Source organism: Balaenoptera physalus, assembly GCF_965194825.1.
Source record: "Balaenoptera physalus genome assembly, chromosome: 16".
NCBI lineage: Eukaryota > Metazoa > Chordata > Mammalia > Artiodactyla > Balaenopteridae > Balaenoptera > Balaenoptera physalus.
The window spans coordinates 49860336-49879371 of record NC_138898.1 but is presented as its reverse complement, the minus strand read 5'-3'; the positions used below and the strand labels follow the sequence as shown (position 1 = coordinate 49879371).

General features: G+C 47.1%; 1 protein-coding gene across 3 annotated transcripts in view; it reads left to right on the top strand.

Moving 5' to 3' along the window:
* The window catches only part of SEC23B (SEC23 homolog B, COPII coat complex component), a 38792-nt gene that overhangs the window by 11413 nt on the left and 8343 nt on the right, over nucleotides 1–19036 (top strand). For all 3 annotated transcript variants that reach the window (XM_082431662.1, XM_082431663.1, XM_082431664.1), the window contains 8 exons: nucleotides 1772–1895; nucleotides 2896–2976; nucleotides 7164–7253; nucleotides 7977–8083; nucleotides 9239–9392; nucleotides 12691–12768; nucleotides 15512–15673; nucleotides 16510–16596. In XM_082431662.1, coding sequence (XP_082287788.1) covers nucleotides 1772–1895; nucleotides 2896–2976; nucleotides 7164–7253; nucleotides 7977–8083; nucleotides 9239–9392; nucleotides 12691–12768; nucleotides 15512–15673; nucleotides 16510–16596 — 883 coding nt within the window. The remainder of the gene's footprint in view (nucleotides 1–1771; nucleotides 1896–2895; nucleotides 2977–7163; nucleotides 7254–7976; nucleotides 8084–9238; nucleotides 9393–12690; nucleotides 12769–15511; nucleotides 15674–16509; nucleotides 16597–19036) is intronic.

Below are 19036 nucleotides of genomic sequence, written 5' to 3'. Positions count from 1 at the left end.
TTGCAGACACTGAGGCAGGAAAGCAAGCATGGAGTATGTGGCCTTCAGCACTTCCTTGTGAGAAGGGGGGAAATAGGCTGAATGCTAGAGGAGCAATTAGGAGCCCCTCACCTGGCTTAGTAACCGCACCTCGTGACAGCCGGCACTCGCTCAGCCTGGAGGGTGCGGTGCAGGGCGGGCTGGGAGCCCACGTCCTCAAAGCGGGATGGTGCCCGGCCAGCCGCCTTTGGGGCCCATGGGCACACTCGAGCCTCACCCCAGACCTCCTGAATCAGAGGCTGAGGAAGCAGCCTGGTGGTGGGTTTTAACAAGCTCTCTGGGGATTCTGGTGAGAACCACTGATGGCACCACTAGTCTGAAGGCGCTGCAACATCAGAATCACCCGGGAACATTCAAAACTACTTTTGGTCGGGGTCTTGTTCCTAAAGTCGGATTTAATTAGCATGGTGCCTGGCCTGGGCGTCAGCATATTTAAAGTTCCCGAGCGTTTCTGACGTGGAGCAGAGTTTGAGAACCACTGGTGCGGCCCCTGTGTGCTCCAGGCATGCCTGAACACAGACAGCGTCGGGGAAAACCTGCGTTTGTCTGGAAGTCCCCTGGGGTCTTGTTCACATGCAGCTGGAAAAGCAGTGGCAGAGCGCTGTGGGTGGGCCTGGGGTTCTGCATTTCTAAGGAGCTCCCAGGTGGTGCTGCGGGTCCTCACTGAGTAAAGGGGAGCGGGTAGAACCCTCGTCATCTGCAGCTGTCCTGGGACCAGCAGGCGTGTGAGGTGATAGAGGACCAGTGATGCTGGCCTGGCTGTGCCGGTGAGTTCACCTAATACGCTGGACTCCCCCCAGTGCCCTGCAGGAGCTCTTGTCTTGGAACATCACAGGAAAACGCCCATGTGTCTGTGAGCACCCCCGAGCTTACACACCAGAGTTCGCGTGTGTGTGTCTTTCCTCTGTGGAGAGGGACCAGCACTTCCCTCACACTCTCAGTGAGGCCTTTGACCCCTGAGTGACAGTATTTAGGGCACATCACCTGTTGCACAACTACAGTATCGGGGAAATGTGTGAACAGTGACACACACAAAAAAAAGACTTAGAGGTTTCAGTTGATGGCTTGAAGTGAGCCAACCGTTTGGGATGACTTCCAGCAAAGGCGAGGTGACCCTGGGCTGTGTTATGGGGTCCATTATGTTCAAGGAAGATCACAGTCTTGGTTTCCTTGGGGCTAGTCACACCTTATCCAGATTATATCATCATTTATTTTTTTTAAACTTTTAATTTTGAAACAATTACAGCTTCACAAGAAATTGCAAAAATAGTACAGTGAAGTCTGTCCATACTTTTCATCTAGCATCTCCCAGTGGTGGCATCTTACATAAATACAGCACCACGTCAGAACCAGGAAACTGACTTGGTACAGCATGGTTAACTATTGATACATCACGGACCGTACTTGGCTCTCACCAGTCTGTACATGCACTCATTTTTAAAAATCTGTGTGCGTGTCTAGTTCTTTGAAATTTTTATCCTCTCTATAAGTTTGTATAACCACGACAGTGTTCTAAAGAATTCTATGTTTAATGTTTTAAAAATAGTGTCTTTCTTGAGTACAAATTGAACTGGCTGTTTTCCATTATCAGTAAGTGATCAGTAGCACCTCTGTGGACATACTTGCTTTTTTCTTCTTCTCTAAAATAATTGTTCATAAATACCCAGGAAGCATCAGAATGGCTTTGAGTCATCCTAAAGGTTCACTTTCTTTTTCCTTTTTTCTTTCCTAGAGGCCACATGGTGATGGGAGATTCTTTCAACACCTCTCTCTTCAAGCAGACATTCCAAAGAATTTTTAGTAAAGATTTTAATGGCAATTTCCGAATGGCATTTGGTGCTACGTTGGAAGTAAAGGTAGAATAGATTTCTAAAACCTTAATGAAAGAATAGTGTTCTTACTTACTTAGTAGTCAGAGTTGGGGGAGCCTCACCCTCAGGACATGGGCATCTAAAGATAAGTTAAAAAGTTCCTAGCAAAATAATCTGAACAAAGTATATTCATTCTGTCCCTTTGCTTCTCAAGAATGACCTGCATGTTTATCAGTGTTTTAAACCATGAGATGTCTGCTCTCCCTGCAGGGAGAGCAGGCCTTACAAAGGTGGTGGGCCAAGTGCCCACCCAGCCACCGGTTTGTGTTTAGCGCCTGCCTGCAGACTAGCCAGGGCGCTCTAAAATGGGGCAGCATTGCGAGTTTGGCTTTTGTTTTTCCACATAGGGACTGATCGCTCTACACGCTTGATTCTGAGTCATTGAGAAAACATTCAAAGGGGCCGTTAGAAAATAGGATGGCAAATATTACTTTGCAAATTGGCAATAATCATTAAATCATCTAGGTTAAACTTTAAGCAACATTGTCAAATGTTTGAGGTTTTTTTAAAAAGACGAAGAAGGATGGAGTTTGCTGAAATGAATTCAGATTTAAAAATTTGAGTATGTTGGCCTCGTCATTGTGTCGGAGTTCATAAATTAAGTATTTTTAAAGCAACACAAAACAGCATATTCCCTGATTGACGTTCGTAACTAGTTACGACAGGTTTGTGGCACAGGAGAAGAATACAGGAGTATCGGTAGAATTGCTGTCTTCTGTGTGCACGATAATTTCAGAGTTGAGAACGCAGAACATGCTGCTGCGTCTTTGGAACAAAGATAACTCTGTTTCTAAAGGAGGGTTTTATTAAAGTTTTAGTCAGTTCATAGCAGCCCTGGAGAAGCATATACAAGCTTTTGCATGCTAGAATCCCTGTAGGATTTTCCCTTGGTGGAATAATAACCCTGCCGTTTTAGTTGTGTCCTTTGTGAGGGGGTGGTTCTTGGTGATTGTTAACTGTCTGCTCTTATGTAATTCTGCCTCAGACCTCGCGGGAACTGAAGGTTGCCGGAGCCATCGGCCCTTGTGTGTCTCTGAATGTGAAAGGACCATGTGTGTCAGAAAACGTAAGGAAAACTCCTCCATCGCCCTCACCTCCTGTGCCTGGGATTTGACCCCTTAGACGTGTCGGGGCTGGATGACCTTGCATTGTGTCACCTGTTGGCTTGTGTCTGTGGTGAGGGGAGAGGGGTAACTTACTGACGCCCACAGCTCTGAGGGGTAGTGTCATTTCTGTCTTTCCATCCATCGGTCTGAACGGTCAGAGAGGTTAAGTGTCTTGCTTAGGGTCAGAGATGACAACGGGGGAGCTAGGTAGGGACCAGGTTCCCCACCCAACTACCATTGTTCGGGTGGCCGTGCCAGAGAGCCACCAGGCATTGCATCCTGTGCGGCACAGTCCTGCAGGGACAGACCCGTGTGCTTATTGCCCTTGGAAGGGCTCCCTCTGTCTCGCTTCTCAGAGACCGTTTTGAGCTGGTTGGGCAGTGGGTGACACTGGTGCATGCAGACATCGGTGTTCCTTGAGTGGCAGATTTGAGTACATGGGAACGAAGTTCAGCTCTCACTAGGTGGGGAGATGGCCTTGCTGGTGGCCCACTTCCTCTGATTACACTTGAGCTGCCAAGTGTACACTTCTGGTCCAATGAGGCCTGTCCAGGGTGGGTCTGGGCTGGGTTGTCACAGTCACGTCCTTCCCTCCCCGTCCTCTTCAACGTGAGGCTGGATGGGAGAGTTGGGCGTGGGCTCAGGGTGCAGGTGTGGCCCTGACGAGGTGCTTCATGGCTCCGGGATCCAGCGTCTCTGTCCGGGAAATGAAGGCAGGAATGGGACCTACTGTACAGCACTGTTGGGAGGACTCCACGAGCAGCCCAGGTGAGGCACTTAGAACAGTGCCTGGGACCCAGGACGCCACGCTGGGTTTCACCTTTCGCATCGAAGTTTTTGTCCTCCTCAGCAGTGAACACTCGTTAGTGACTACTTAGAGTAAGTTTTTATTGAAGTTACCAGAGGCAGGCGGTTTGAGGATATTCCTGTAACCCTCTGGGTGAGGCAGGTTGTTGCCCAAGCCCCTGTGGTGAGTCCCTCATTACCCCCATGTACTCAGGGACGTGTACTCTTGTTTCTTGGCAGGGCTTTGGGAGGCTCCCCTGTTCCAGCATATTCTCCATAGACTTAATATCTGCCTAAGAAGGTATTATAACTTAGTACAGCTGTTCCAGGATCCAGCAGGGATCAGCCGTGAAATTTTTGGATGGGGGGTGGAGGAGGCAAAGGGGAGGAAAAGTACAGTTTTCAGACACACAGGGAAGTTTTGAGAAGAACGTAATGAGTCTGTATCCCCACCACGTAGAGTTGGTAATCGTTGACATTTTGTCATAATTGCTCTGTCCTCGTTTTGGCCACATTTGTGTTATCTACCTGATTTCATCTCTTTGCCGTATTCTTTTATCATATCAATATTTTGCCTTTGAAAGCGAGTTGCAGACGTCTTGACACCTAGTCTGTCAGTGTTTCAGTGTGCATCTTCTGAAGACAAGGGTCTTCTATGTTATTCTCAAACCTGAGAAAACAATGATTTCCTAGTATCATATAACATATAGTCATATTCTTTCCCTAATTTCTCTCCAGATGCCCTTTGCAGCTGTTTTTCCTCTCTAATCACTATTGTATTTCATATACATATCCTTAGTCTTTTAAAATGTAGGATGGTCTTCCTGTCATTTTATTTATGCTTTTTTGCTTGTTTTGTTTTGTTTGATGATGTTGGTCTGTTGAAGAGACAGTGCCAAGTGCCAGGAGTCTCCGGTAATCGAGTGTCTCCGTATATTTGTTTCCGTGTCTGACTTGTTTTCTGGCCTCGCTGTATTTGCTGTGAAGTGGAGGTTAGATGAATGATTAGATTTGGGTTAAACCTTTCTGTCCCCCATGCTTCCTGAGTGATCTGTGTACCTCGTGCTGAGTTGTGGTGAGGTGATGACTGTCCTTCAATTACAGGGGCCCGTTTCCTTTTTGCCATTAGCAGGAGATCTGTTGAACAAGATTGTAGCACAACATGAGTATGTTGTTTGCCAGCAGCCTTTCACCTGATGGTTTTAGGTTATCCATTGATTACCCTGAATCAGTGTATTTGAATCACAATAAACTGGTGATTTCCTAATTCCATCTTTACAGTTCTTCTGATCAAGGCAGGGTAGATGCTTACATAAGGAATTTGTGTATTAGTGAGAGAATACAATGCTTGTGGGACTCTGGAGGGTTTGTGGCCACGCTTGGGGGTTGGTGCTATAGGGGAGGGAAATTTTTCTTTTTCCTCTACTCATCTTAGTTTCATTGGCTGGGACCCTGCAAATTAGACTGACGAAACACAGCTTAACAGGAGAAAAACAAACAAGTTTATTAATGTGTGCATCACACACATACACAGCACGTACATACTCAGTGATGAGTCACTCAAAGAGGGGGTTAGACATTGGGATTAGTTGCATCTTAACAATAAATGTTCTTTTACAATAAATGTGTAGATAAGTGATGAGACAAAAGAAAGGGATCTTGATCTTCTAGGGGTGGCAAATTGTGGAAGAGTAGACAGATGGGGGAGACGGATGGGAAAGGAAGGTTGTTTTACCAAGAGTTGTTACATAGATTCTTCTGGTGCCGCCTCTGGACTGATAAGCATCTAGCATTGTCTTTGGTGGTTAAGAAGCTCCTGCCTTCCTGGTAGGAGGAGGATAGAGAGTTTTCTTATGTCTGCTTTTTAAAAATTACCTACCGCTTAAAATAATATTTATGCCAGCCTGGCATATTTTGGGTGATATGCTCTGAATCCCCTTGGTTTGAAATTTTAACAGGTTTCGTATTAAAAATGGAGTCAAAAGGTGTGGAGAGAGATTTGAGAGAAGGGATTAGCAAGGCAAGAAAGGGAAGCAGACAGGCTCCTTTTACTTCCTTGCCATTGTTCGTGGGTGCAGCCTTCACTATCCAGCAGATGTTATGTGCCTCTTATAGAAAAGGCCCTGAAAGGGAAGGTGAACGCCTAGGAATCTATCCATCTCATGATCTTGCTTAGGAAAGACTCGTGAAACCCAGGGTGTCCTCCCCAGCCTCCACCGTAGAGCTGTGACTCTTCCCTTTCCCCTGTGACCATCACCTTCCTGAGATTGCTGGTTCTGTGGCCAGGGACATGGGCTCCTGGCATGGCTTTGTAGAGAGACCGGACTGGTGTCAGCTGTACTCAGCTGACAGTGTACAATTTGGGTGGATTCAGAGTAACAGAAGAGGTATCATGACTCTCTTAATGCATAATTGTGTTGCTTTCTAAGGATGGTATCCCATATTATAATGAGGTGTTAAAATGTATAATATTCGCTGTCTCTAGAATGATCAAATGTATGTTTCAGAGTCTAGTGATCTTCTTGGTTAATGGTTCTAGGTATTTGACACCTGCAGACTTTTCTTCTAGATGTCATGCTTAAAACACTGATACCCTTCAAGTTTTAGTGAACTTCTTATTTATCGCTGGGAGCCATTCAGCTAGTCAACACAAAGCAGCCTTCACATGACTAAAATCTCAGTTCTCTTACCAAGAATTTATATGTAGCTTTTGCATAAAGGAATTGGGTTAAAAATTAATATTTAACAGCTAAAGTTCTGTAATTATTTCTTGTTCTAATAATGGTGGAAGAAGTACATAAATCTTTCAAGCTAAGAAGGTAATTCTTTTTCTTTTCAAGTATTTACTTCTTCCCCATCCCTGACTTGATTCTCTCAGTTGACATCAGTGTTATGTATTGTGTGTGTGTGTGTGTGTGTGTGTGTGTGTGTGTGTGTGTGTGTGTGTGTGTAGAGATAAAGCTCAACGACGTAATGAAAACTGACCAGAGTGCCAATATAGAAAGCCTAATTGTAAAGTACTGTAATAAATGTTAAACTTTATTCTGGTCTGTAATTGTACTTTTTTCAGTGAAATTTAAATTTTCTTTTTTTTTTTTTTTTTTTCCCTTTTTTTGGCCGCACTGTGTGGCATGCGGGATCTTAGTTCCCCGACCAGGGATGGGACCCACGCCCCCTGCAGTGAAAGTGCAGAGTCGTAACCACAGGAACACCAGGGAAGTCCCGGAATTTAAATTTTCATTTGGAATGAGATATTCTAAGGGACCTGCCCTTCTCAGAGTCTCAGTGCTTTTCATCAGCAGGTAATCACAGGAGCATCTTTTTTGTTTCATTTCTTTTTAATCCCTCTTCTCTCCCCTAGGAGCTTGGTGTCGGTGGCACGAGTCAGTGGAAAATCTGTGGCCTGGATCCCACGTCTACGCTCGGCATCTACTTTGAAGTAGTCAATCAGGTGGGCTGCATTTTTTCATGAATAGTCGCGTCTCAGTGTTGAGTTTTCTGATTTGTTACAGACTGGTGACCTCCGGTTTCTTTCTCCACAAAGTGATGCTACTTTGGGCTTGTGTTTGGCCTGATCTTAGTCTGACATCATCTTTTTTATTCCTTCCAGGGTTTAGTCAGAGTCAGACAGCAAACTGCTTTTGTCACTTTGTTGTTGAACTGATAAGGTCATCAGAAGAGGAATGGCTTTTGCCAGCCATCATAATGTTGGTGAATTTTTGAGTGTGTCAGTTTTTCCCCAGTATTTTATTTTTTAAAATTCAAACGTACAGAACGATAAGTAGAATTTGTACAGTGAATACCCAGGTATCAACCACTCAGGTTCTGTAACTAACATTTTGCTCTGTTTGATTTGTTACACATCTAGCCATTCCCCAATTCACTGTGTTTGGATGCATTTCGACGCAAATTGCAGTCATCAGTGTCTTTCATCCCTAAACCCTTCAGCATGTATATCAACTCACGTTCAGTATTTATTTCCATATGGTTCTCTTTTTTGAGGTAAAAGTTGCAAACAGTGAAATGCCCTGATCTTAAGTGGACCATTCAGAACGCATTAAGAACCTTGCGGTCACCGCCGTGTCGGTCGTCTTAGGATGAGTGCACAGGCTCTGTGACCGCTTGTGTGGGGTCATGCGGTGACAGTAACGGGTGCTGGCCTCTCGTCCTGCAGCACAACGCCCCGATCCCGCAGGGGGGCCGCGGCGCCATCCAGTTCGTCACGCACTATCAGCACTCCAGCACCCAGCGGCGCATCCGCGTGACCACCATCGCCCGCAAGTGAGTGGCCCCGGCTTCCTCTCCGCTGAACCTCTGGCTTTTTGCTATGGAGAGCGAGTCTAACATCTAGTAGTTTATCTCTGTGATTCCACTGAGTGAATGGTTCTCACCAGCCCTCACTGGCTCATTTGATCAGAGCAGGATGGGGAGGAGGCACTGCCGGCTTAGAAGACTCTCCTTTCAGTAGGAATAAGTTCATTAAAAATTATTTTTCATTATTTATCAAATAAGTGACCCATAAATATACCCTCCTTATAAAAGATTCCAGCAGCACATAATTATGTAAAGAATGGGTCTCTCCCACTCTCCCCAGAGGTAAAATGCTATCACCGTACTGACATGTAACTTCACAATCCCATTTCTGTGCAGTTGTAGACCACGTGTGTGTATTATATACATGATGGCTTATGTGAAGATATTCATAAGCTTTTCTCAAGAATGTGTCAAGGACACCTTCCATGGCAGTACATAAAAGCCTCTACCTCATTCATTTTATTTTATTTTATTTTGAAAAAAAAGTTTTTGGAAGTATAGTTGATTTACAATATTATAGTAGTTTTAGGTGTATCATATAATGGTTTGAAACTTTTATAGATTATAGTCCATTTAAAGTTATTATAAAATGTTGGCTATATTCTCTGTGCTGTACAGTATATTCTTGTAACTTATTTATTTTATACATAGCAGTTTTTACCTCTTATGCCCCTCCCCCCTTCCCTCTCCCCACTGGTAACCACTAATTTGTTCTCTATATTTGTGAGTCTGTTTCTGTTTTGTTATATTCGTTTGTTTCATTTTTTAGATTCCACATATAAGTGGTAACACAGAGTATTTAGTATGTGTCTTTCTCTGTCTGACTTATTTCACTAAGCATAATATCCTCCAGGTCCATCCATGTTGTTGCAAACGGCAGAATTGCATTCTTTTTCATGGCTGAGTAATATTCCTGTGTGTGTGTGTGTGTGTGTGTGTGTGTGTGTGTGTGTGTGTGTGTGTGTGTGTGTGTGTGTGTGTGTGTCTAAAAATACAGGAACAGATTATGTGTGTGTACACACACACATACCCTCGTCATGTACCCATGTCTGTGTCTTACTGGAGAGCCGGCTCTCGGGCCTCTCCCGCATGCAAGCGCAGCACTCACTCTGGAATGGTCAGTTGGGCAGATGCACAGAGTCAGCTCAAACACATCGAAGCAGCGTTTGACCAGGAGGCTGCAGCGGTCCTGATGGCGCGGCTGGGAGTGTTCCGAGCGGAGTCGGAGGAGGGGCCGGATGTGCTCCGGTGGCTGGACCGGCAGCTCATCCGACTGGTAAGCTGGGGCCAGTGGTACTACGTTCAGTCTTGGTCTCTGCTCTACTTTTGAGAGAACTGTCGTTTAAACCTATTATTTTATACAGCCAGTAAATAAGAATTTTATCAGTGGCTTACCTCATGCCAAACACCAGACGTCCTGAGAATGATGTAAAAGAAGTGTTAAATATGCATCTCCCCCAAGGGCTCACGTTACAGTTGGGAAGAAACACCACACACAGGCCATTTAGGTAATGGTACAAATCTGAGTGTGTTGAGGGCTGACTTAGATGAGTCCCTGTGAATCTTGTGGTTCTCTGTTTTCCCTCTAGGTCGTGGAGGGTTTGGGGGGAAGAAGGGGTCCATGGCCCAGTGAGTGTGAGGAGAGCCCTGATGTGTCATTCGGGGTCTAATCAGGAGAGAGAAGCCACGCGGTAATTTAAACGGGGGAAGTGTTATAAAAAGAATTAGTGTCACAACAGGGGATTAGAATAATGAGGGATTGGCTAGTAAGAGGTAAAGAGAAGTCTGAAGGATACAGGATAGTAGATCCGAGGGGTGCTACTTCCAGGCTGAGGTAGAGCACCCCAGCAAGAGCCGCATCCCCGCATCCCCGCAGGGCTGACGGAGCCCCAGGTGGGGCAGGGCCGTGGCTCATTGGGTCTCTCAGAGCAGAGACGTTGCCGTGGTGCCTGCTGGAGGGACTTAGTAGAAATTCACCCTCTGTGGCGCCGAGAAAACCGTTCACCAGGAGGCGTCTCAGCAGGGGCGCATGGGGCTGGGGGGCTGCAGGCGCCAGTGCTGCCTGAAGATGCTGCAACCGTCCGCTGACCAAGCCTAACGTAGTGCCCTGGCAGGGGAAAAATATTTAAGGGTCCCAGATCCATTTCACAGCTGGCGAAAAGGGTAAGTTTGGAGCCACGAGGCAATAAATCAATAATTGAGATACCTTATGATCTTACCGTTTGGAAATTCACAGCACGTGTTAGTGATCAAAGGTCCTGAAAAGCACAGTAACAAAACTTATTTAACTTTGTTTAGCCCTATGTGTGCCCCTGCTGTCCCACAGAATCATTTTTTCAGGGAATGCCAGCATTGCAAACATAATGTGAAATTGAGCAGAGGGTCCAAGTGGTTGGCGAAGGCTTCTGGTGGGAAGTGAGCCTTGAGTCAAGTCTTTTTAAAGAGAGTAGAAGGCAAGGCTTGCCAAGTGGAGGGCCCAGCACCCACAAGCCTGTGGGGTGTAGCTGGGCATTCAGTTTATGCTGGGGACCCTGGAGAGGCCGCTGTCACGGGTGGCCAGCGACTACGGTGGGGGAGCGGCAGTGCAGGTGCAGGTCGCTTGAGCAGTGCCTTGACTGTAAAGTGACGTCTCTGCCTGGGTGTTAGAGAGAGGGGAAGGGTTAAGTGTGGTTCTTAGGCAGGGGCGTGAGAGCAGCATGACGCTGTGTTCACACTGCCCGTCCCTGTGTAAGATAAATCGGAGGGCGAAAGGGCTGCTGTTACGGAGGCCAGTGGAGGATTTCGCTGGCTCCAGGGAGCTGAGACCAAGGAGGCGGTGGTTCAGTTGGAGGGGAGAGAAGCTTTGGAATCAGGCTGTATGCCGAGAGAAGAATTGACCAAACTTGGTCGAACTATACGTGGAATCAAAAATGAAAAAAATCAACGCTAACTCAAGTTCTTTTTTTTTTTTTTTTAAATTTTTATTTATTTTTGGCTGTGTTGGGTCTTCGTTTCTGTGCGATGGCTTTCTCTAGTTGCGGCAAGTGGGGGCCGCTCTTCATCACGGTGCGCGGGCCTCTCACTATCGCATCCTCTCGTTGCGGAGCACAGGCTCCAGACGCGCAGGCTCAGTAATTGTGGCTCACGGGCCTAGTTGCTCCGTGGCATGTGGGATCTTCCCAGACCAGGGCTTGAACCTGTGTCCCCTGCATTGGTAGGCAGATTCTCAACCACTGCGCCACCAGGGAAGCCCAACGCTAACTCAAGTTTTAAGTGTGGGCAACTGCAAGAATGATGGAGCAGTGGGAAACAGGAAAGGAGAGCGGCTGTGAGGGGGAGGGAGGGGAATCCCCTTTTCTAATGTACTAGTTTATTTTGAATGTGAACTTGCATGTCCAAGGAAAGCCACCCTGTAGTTAGGATAGGTCCTGACGAGCTCGGGTCGGAGGTCAGCACTGCATGTGGGGGAGGGATTTGGGTGACTCTGGCCTGGCCTTCATGTCATTTGTAGCCAAGGCAGGGAGGATGGGAGCAGAGGTCCAAGAACTAACCTCGGAGGAACCCACCGCTGGCAGGAGGAGGTAGGGAGACGGGCTGTCGGATGAGGCAAAGAAGATAAGTCGGAGAGGTGACAGGATGTAGGAAGGCGCTGCTGCGGCGGCTGAAGGAGAGGGGTCAGGAGGTTCGGGGAGTCACGTGGCTCGTGGTGGCAGGGAGTTGAGGAAGGTGAGGTCTGTGCAAGGCTGCGGTTGGAAGAGGGTCACTCCCAGAGATGAGCTCTCTTTAGATGGTGAGCATCTGACTCCCTGGTGAAATGAAGTGTGTGACATGAAGAGGAAATAAAGGCAGGAAGAGAAAATGTTCAGAGATTTGCCTGTGAGAGGAGAAAGAAAATGGAATTGTAGAATAATAGAACATTAGGCCTGTCTGTAACTGCTAGGATATCAGAGCCCTGGAGGATTTTCTTTTTTCTTTTTTTTTTAAAAAAAAGCTTCTGTGCTGCTGCTTTTTTTTTTTTTTTTAATTAATTAATTTATTTATTTGTGGATGTGTTGGGTCTTAGTTTCTGTGCAAGGGCTTTCTCTAGTTGTGGCGAGCGGGGGCCACTCTTCATCGCGGTGCACGGGCCTCTCGCTGTCACGGCCTCTCCCGTTGCGGAGCACAGGCTCCAGACGCGCAGGCTCAGTAATTGTGGCTCACGGGCCTAGTTGCTCCGCGGCATGTGGGATCTTCCCGGACTGGGGCACGAACCCGTGTCCCCTGCATTGGCAGGCAGATTTCTAACCACTGCGCCACCAGGGAAGCCCTGGAGGATTTTCTTATGGAAGAGGCGCCTGAGAAGGCTTCTCTAGCCCCTCGCTGTCGGAGCGGCCTCGGCCGGCATCGCCTGGGAGCTGCTTAGAACGTGGGGCCTTCAGCCCCCACACCCCAGATCTGCATTTAACACCCCCTGGGTGTTGGGGGGCTGGGCTGGAACTTGGGCAGGCAGGGGCGGAGCTGAGAGTGGGGCATGGCCCTCCTACTCCAGGGAGTTTTCAGGTGACACTAAAGTTTTTTGTGTGTTTTTTTGTTTTTTTTCTGTTTTCTCTCAATAGTGTCAGAAGTTTGGACAGTATACCAAAGAAGACCCCTCATCTTTTAGGTTATCAGATTCCTTCTCTCTGTATCCTCAGGTAAGTAATATATGTTTTTTAAAATAACTAAAGAAGAAAGTGATAGAAATAAAACTCGCTGCTCTCGGGGTCAAGTCAGGACTCCGTGTGTTTTGAGACTCCATTTGGAGGTGAAGAAGGTTGTTCAGTTCAAGGCCAGACAGTGCCTGAGCCCCACGGAAGACGCAGGTGACACGCAGAGAGCAGGTGCACAGACTGGGGAGAAGGCAAAACAGGATTGTTGCTGCGAGGCCACGACACGACCTCTGATTTGTAGAAGTTCTGGGTGGATGGTCACCCGTGAACATGAACGCAGCAAAATGAGACCGCAGTTACCATGGTAGACGTTGGTGACGTGTCTGTAGTGGCTGTGCTGCGTCGTGACTGTGAAGACCCGCACGTGGGGGGGACCAGGTGTGTGGAACCGTTTGGAGCAGGGAGCGGGTGGTGGAGCGAGGCGCCGCAGGTGGGGGTCTGGGTGCTGCCTTTTCTGAGCCTCCACCCTCGTCTGTAAGTGTGGCAGCTGGGGCTCAGCTCCGCTCCAGGGGCGAGGCTGGCTGACCCCGTGTCCGCCGCGGGCCAGGCACCCATTTGGCTTGGCGGCCAGGAGCCAGCTCTGCAGCTGGGCCCGGGGTGTGCGGGTCGGGCCCCTCACAGGTGCAGCTTCCCCAGAACTGGAGGCAGACTCAATCTTTTTCCCCTCGTCCCTCAAGGATGCCTTAATGAGGAATAAGTAGGAAGAAGCAAACTCTCAATCTTAAGTGAACTTGTTAGGACTTTGGTACTCCATCGGGTATTACCTTTTTGAATACTCGATTTAGCAAGTGGACGCAGGCTTCAGTCATGAACTTGTACAGCTTGGAGTCTTAGGGCTAAAGGAGTGGGGCTTCAGAGGTCACCTCACTGGACGCTCAGCCCAGGGTAGGGCTCTGCAGTCCCCGCGTGTGCCTGTCTGTCCTGTGCCCGAGCAGTTGAGGCTGGACGGCGCTGTGGAAAGAGGCCGGGCCCGGCCAGGGTCAGGGCTGAACCGGGTTCCAGTGCTGGCTGCGTTGCTGCCGGTCTTGGATGAGGTCCCGAACCTCTTCAGAAGGATGCAGTTGGTCTGGGAAGTGGCAAGCAGTCTTTCTAAAGCTGGGGAATCTTCTCTTCAAGAGGAGCCTCTCAGCAGCCAGCACAGAGAGCAGACAGACGTGGTGACCCGCACCCCTGGGCCCCGAGGGTCCGCTAAGGCTCGGAGGGCATTTTGAAAACCACCAAATTTAGATGATTTCTTAGATTCCTTCTGTTGAAGCGTCTAGCATAGAGGTCCAGAGCCAGGCAGCCTGGAGCAGAGGCCGGCTCTGCCGCTCAGTGGCGAGGGGTCTTAGGCACGTTGCCTGCCCCTCGGTCTCCTTGCCTGTGAACTAGGGGTGGTAAGAGAGCTTTCCTCGTGGCTTGTCGGGGGGACTCGATCATTCTTGTCCAGTGCTCTGTGCCCTGCACGTAGGATGTGCTGAATGTCAGCCTGCGTCATTATTTAGGAACCTACAATTCATTATATTCAAAAGCTTCTCAGGAAGCTTTGTTTCTTTGTTTTATTTTTGTCTGCGTTGGGTCCTCAGAGCTGTGCGCGGGCTTTCTCTAGTTGCGGTGAGCGGGGGCTACTCTTTGTTGCGGTGCGCGGGCTTCTCATTGCAGTGGCTTCTCTTGTTGCGGAGCACAGGCTCTAGGCGCGTGGGCTCAGCAGTTGTGGCTCGCAGGCTCTAGGTGCACGGGCTCAGTAGTTGTGGCTCGTGGGCTCTAGGCGCGCAGGCTCAGTAGTTGTGGCGCACAGGCTTAGTTGCTCCACGGCATGTGGGATCTTGCTGGACCAGGGATCAAACCCGTGTCCCCTGCATTAGCAGGTGGATTCTTAACCACTGCACCACCAGGGAAGTCCCTCTCAGGAAGCTTTGTACTTCTCAAGGCAGGTCGTTTTCATCTTCTGGCAGCTCTTTAGCGTGAGCTAACAGCTGCTCTCCCACCCCTGCTCCTTGGGGGCTGGAAGGAATGCATCTCTGTCTGCAGTGGCGACTCCTGGCCTTTTCTCCCTTGAGCTCCTCACTCCCAGCGCTCTGCCTATGTCTCAGCACTCTGGCCTCTCCTGTGCTGTCACTGTGCCTGGCGTCCCTCCCCTTCCTCTGGCTTCTTCTCACACCTCTTTTAGGCCCCAGTAGCTTTGGGGACGCTCCTGCTGCACCTCACCCCCACCCCATCATACCAGGACTTACCTGCGCTGGGGCCCTGAGTGCACCTTTTCCCCACTGGACTGTGACCTCTTCAGAGCAGAAACCCTGCTCTGCGACCTGGCCCGGTGACTCCAGAAAGCAGTGCTTCTTTGCCTTGCCTCTTTCATGCAGGAGCTTTGACACGCCCAGAGGGCCCCCTCTTTTTCTAAAAATTATGTTTATTTCTAATTGTAGTGAAAACCCCATAACATAAAATTGACCACCTTAATCGTTTTTAAGTGTGCAGTGTGGTGTAGTGTTACGTATGTCTGATTGTTGAGCAGGGAATCTCGAGAACTTTCTCATCTCATGAACCTGAACTCTGTACTGTTAAACAGCAGCTCTCCCCTCCCTCCTGCCTGGCCCCTGGGGCTGCCACTCCACTCTGGTTCATTGAACCCAGAGGCCTTTTTCCTAAGGGCTGGGTTCTCCTGTTTCCAGGGCGGGGGCAGGTCTACTCTCTGGGTGTCTAGGAAGGTGACAGCTGTGTGCATTTGTCTTTTTCTCTGTAAATGCAGTTCATGTTCCATCTGAGGAGGTCTCCATTTCTTCAAGTCTTCAACAACAGCCCTGATGAGTCGTCGTATTATCGACACCACTTTGCCCGACAGGACCTAACCCAGTCCCTCATCATGATCCAGCCCATCCTCTACTCCTATTCCTTCCACGGGCCTCCAGAGGTAAGGGCCGCTGTGAGTGCTTCTCCCACAGTCGGAATCACCTAATACAGACTGTTTTTTCTAGCACGTTTACTCTTAGAGCAAAACTGTAAAAAAGAAAACTTTGAGTCTTTATAGTAATTTAACGTTATTTCTGAGTGTTAAAAAAATGTGCATAGGAAAAAGTCATAGGACGTGTAAAATTAGAAAACAATTTAAATGTTCAATAGCAGGAAAATTAAGTAATCTAAGAAATATTCACAAAGTTTTTGTAACATAATAAGGTAAATCCTTATGTTAAATAAAAAAGTAGAAACTTTTCTAAATTATGACTTTTTAAAAGCCTGCAAGAATTAAAAACTATAAGGAAATAAACCAAAATTTCAATATTTGTTGTTCTTGAGTAGAAATTTTCAAATTTTTCTAAATGAATGTAAGTTTAAGTTACTTTTCTTATTGAAATAAAAGCCATAGTCAAATGTATTTTGTAGTAAACTTTAAAATTTGTATCAAAGGATGTTCTTTTTCATGTAGGCATTGGAGTTCTCTGTCATCTACAGCAGTAGATTTGAGAGAAATATGTCTCTGATAGAATATATTTCTAGCACAAAACTGAGAAAATTTGGAATTATTTCTGGTTCCTAGAGCAAAAGCTAACGTTCATCTCACTTCCCAGTTGATGAGGGATTATCTGGAGCCTGTTTTTTCTACCAAGTTGAAATCTAGAACTGCCTAGTCAGGGAGCAGAATGTGGGGATGTGGCACGAAGAGGAGACCCTCCCTGCTGGGTGTGGGGTTGGCGGGTGGCCGTGTGGACACCGCGGGAAGACCCGTTCCATCTCTCCCTTTCGCTTCAGCCTGTGCTCCTGGACAGTAGCAGCATTCTAGCTGACAGAATTTTGCTGATGGACACATTCTTCCAAATTGTCATTTATCTTGGTGAGGTAAGATGAAGTTAATTTCTTTCTTACTATCATGTTTTACTAATTTAGGTTTTTATGACATTTGAAAAAAGAATGTGGGCTTAGAAAACCCACAGTTTATTATAATGAGTATAGTGGCTTTTATGCTAGTGAATAAAATTTTTTTTCAGGTCCCTGAAAAAAGGGGGTATTTGTATATTTAGTAGTTTTAATATTACTTGCTATAAGTAAACGTCAGGTTGTCCTTTTATTTTTTTTAATTTTTATGCAGCTTTTTTTTTTTTTTTTTGGCCATGCCGCAAGGCTTGCGGGATCTTAGTTCCCCGATCAGGGATTGAACCTGTGCCCTCGGCAGTGAAAGCGTGGAGACCTAACCACCAGGGAATTCCCTAACTTTTTATACACTTCTTAAAGGTTACTTTTCTCATGTTGTACAACACATCCTTGAGCCAGTAGTTTGTACCTCCCACTCCCCCACCTGTATATACACTGCCCCCCACTCCACAAACCACTCGTTTGTTCTCTGTACCTGTGAGTCTGCTTCTTTTTTGTTACATCACTAGTTGTATTTTTCAGATTCCACATGTAAGTGATATCATACAGTATTTGTCTTTGTCTGACTTATTTCACTTAGCAGAATACCCTCTAGATCCATCCATGTTGCTGCAGATGGCAGAATTTCATTCTTTTTTATGGCTGAGTAGTATTCTATTGTATATATCTACCATGTTTTCTTTATCCATTCATCTGTTGATGGACACTTAGGTTGCTTCCATATCTTGGCAATTATAAATAATGCCGCCATGAAAATTGGGGTGCATGTGTCTTTTCGAATTAGTGTTTTTGTTTTTTACGGGTATATACCCAGGAGAGTAGAATTGCTGGGTCTTATGGTAGTTCTATTTCTAGTTTTTTGAGAAACCTCCATACTGTTTTTCAGGTGGTCCTTTTAAATCACTATGATTTATTGCTTTCTGAGTTGTCAGGCAAGATGAGTTTACTTTTCGTCAGTAAACTTTTTATATTCACACCGTCCTTTCAGAGTTATGTTAGAGTTACTAGTAAATACTGCTAGGTTTGGGACTAGAGTTTTTCTCTGAGGTAATGTGGCCCAGTGAACCTTATGCCAGGTCTGTGGATCCCTAGGATGGCTATGGATGGTGTTCAGGGCAGCATGCATTTCTTTCTCAAAGAGGTTCATGCCCTAAGGAAACGAATGGCTCCTCAGGAGAAAATCCTTTAACTGAGTGTTATATTCAGGGATATATTCTCTTTTTTGTCTATTGTACATTTTTTACCTTCAGTACATTGCTTTGGCAACTGACTTGACTTCCTGGTGTCTGTACATTAGAAGTGATTTCAGATGTCCTGAAAAGATGTAAATTGTGTTTCAGCATTCTTTAATGCCCTAGAAAGAAATGGTTTTTCTAATACTAACAGGCATTTTATAACTTTAAACTATTTTCAGCATATTAACAGCCACTCTGCTAGCCACTTGCCCACAGGTGTCAGGTCATCAGTAGTGGTCCTAGACTTAAGGCTGGGTGACCGACCAGTTGCTGTTCCCACTGATTCCTTCAGGAGCTTCCTGTGTCTTCAGCTCATCCCTTATAGACATCTCTGACTACAGCCGCTGTCCTGTTCCTTCACACATTGATTGAGCACTTTCTGTGTGCAAGGGATAGGTTCTAAAGATGAAGGCAGATGACCTCGCCCTTGCCCTTTGAAAGTCCTAAGCCTTCTGATTGCGGGGGTTCTTATGAACTCTTGGACCCAAGCAAGCCGATGGGCATTCCCTCCACACCACCAGCCAGTCAGAAATTAAGACCCGGGAAACGGTGCTGGCGCCGCAGGGGAAGTGAGAGCAGACTGGTCTCCTGATAGCGGTTCTGTTTCCAGAGCACATTTCTCACTTGTTACGTCTTCTTACTCCATTTTCTCTTTCCATTGCTTTCTTTTTTAGTATCCCCCGAATAATGTGTGAAAGCACTTTAGTTATAAAGATATATTAATCAGTCAGTGAGTATTTCTTCATTTCCGGCGTGATTAAGGTGTGTTTCCTAGCACAGTTGCTGACGGGAGTGAAAGAAGGATTGAGACACCATGTTTAGTTGGGGAGACAGTCTTTCCTTTCCACACTTTGGTGTATTGCCTTCTGCTTGTTGCCTAATTAACACCCATGCTTTGATTCTTACAGTTTATCTCCACCACCAAGAGGCTCGGGGCCCGGGGGAGCAGGGGTTGGGGTGGAGTCGGTCCCACCCGCCCGTGGGACTGCTGAGCCCCGGAGGAGGGCGTGAGATGCGTGCCACCAGGAAAGAGAAGGAACAGTGGAGTCTGTATAGGAAGCCGGCAAACCCCGTTCCCTGCCAGGGGTGGTGAGGACGTGAGGGGTAGACTGAGCGATAGCGGGGGAGGTGGAGAGCAGGGGAGCCCAGGGCTCCTTGGGGCACCCGATCCG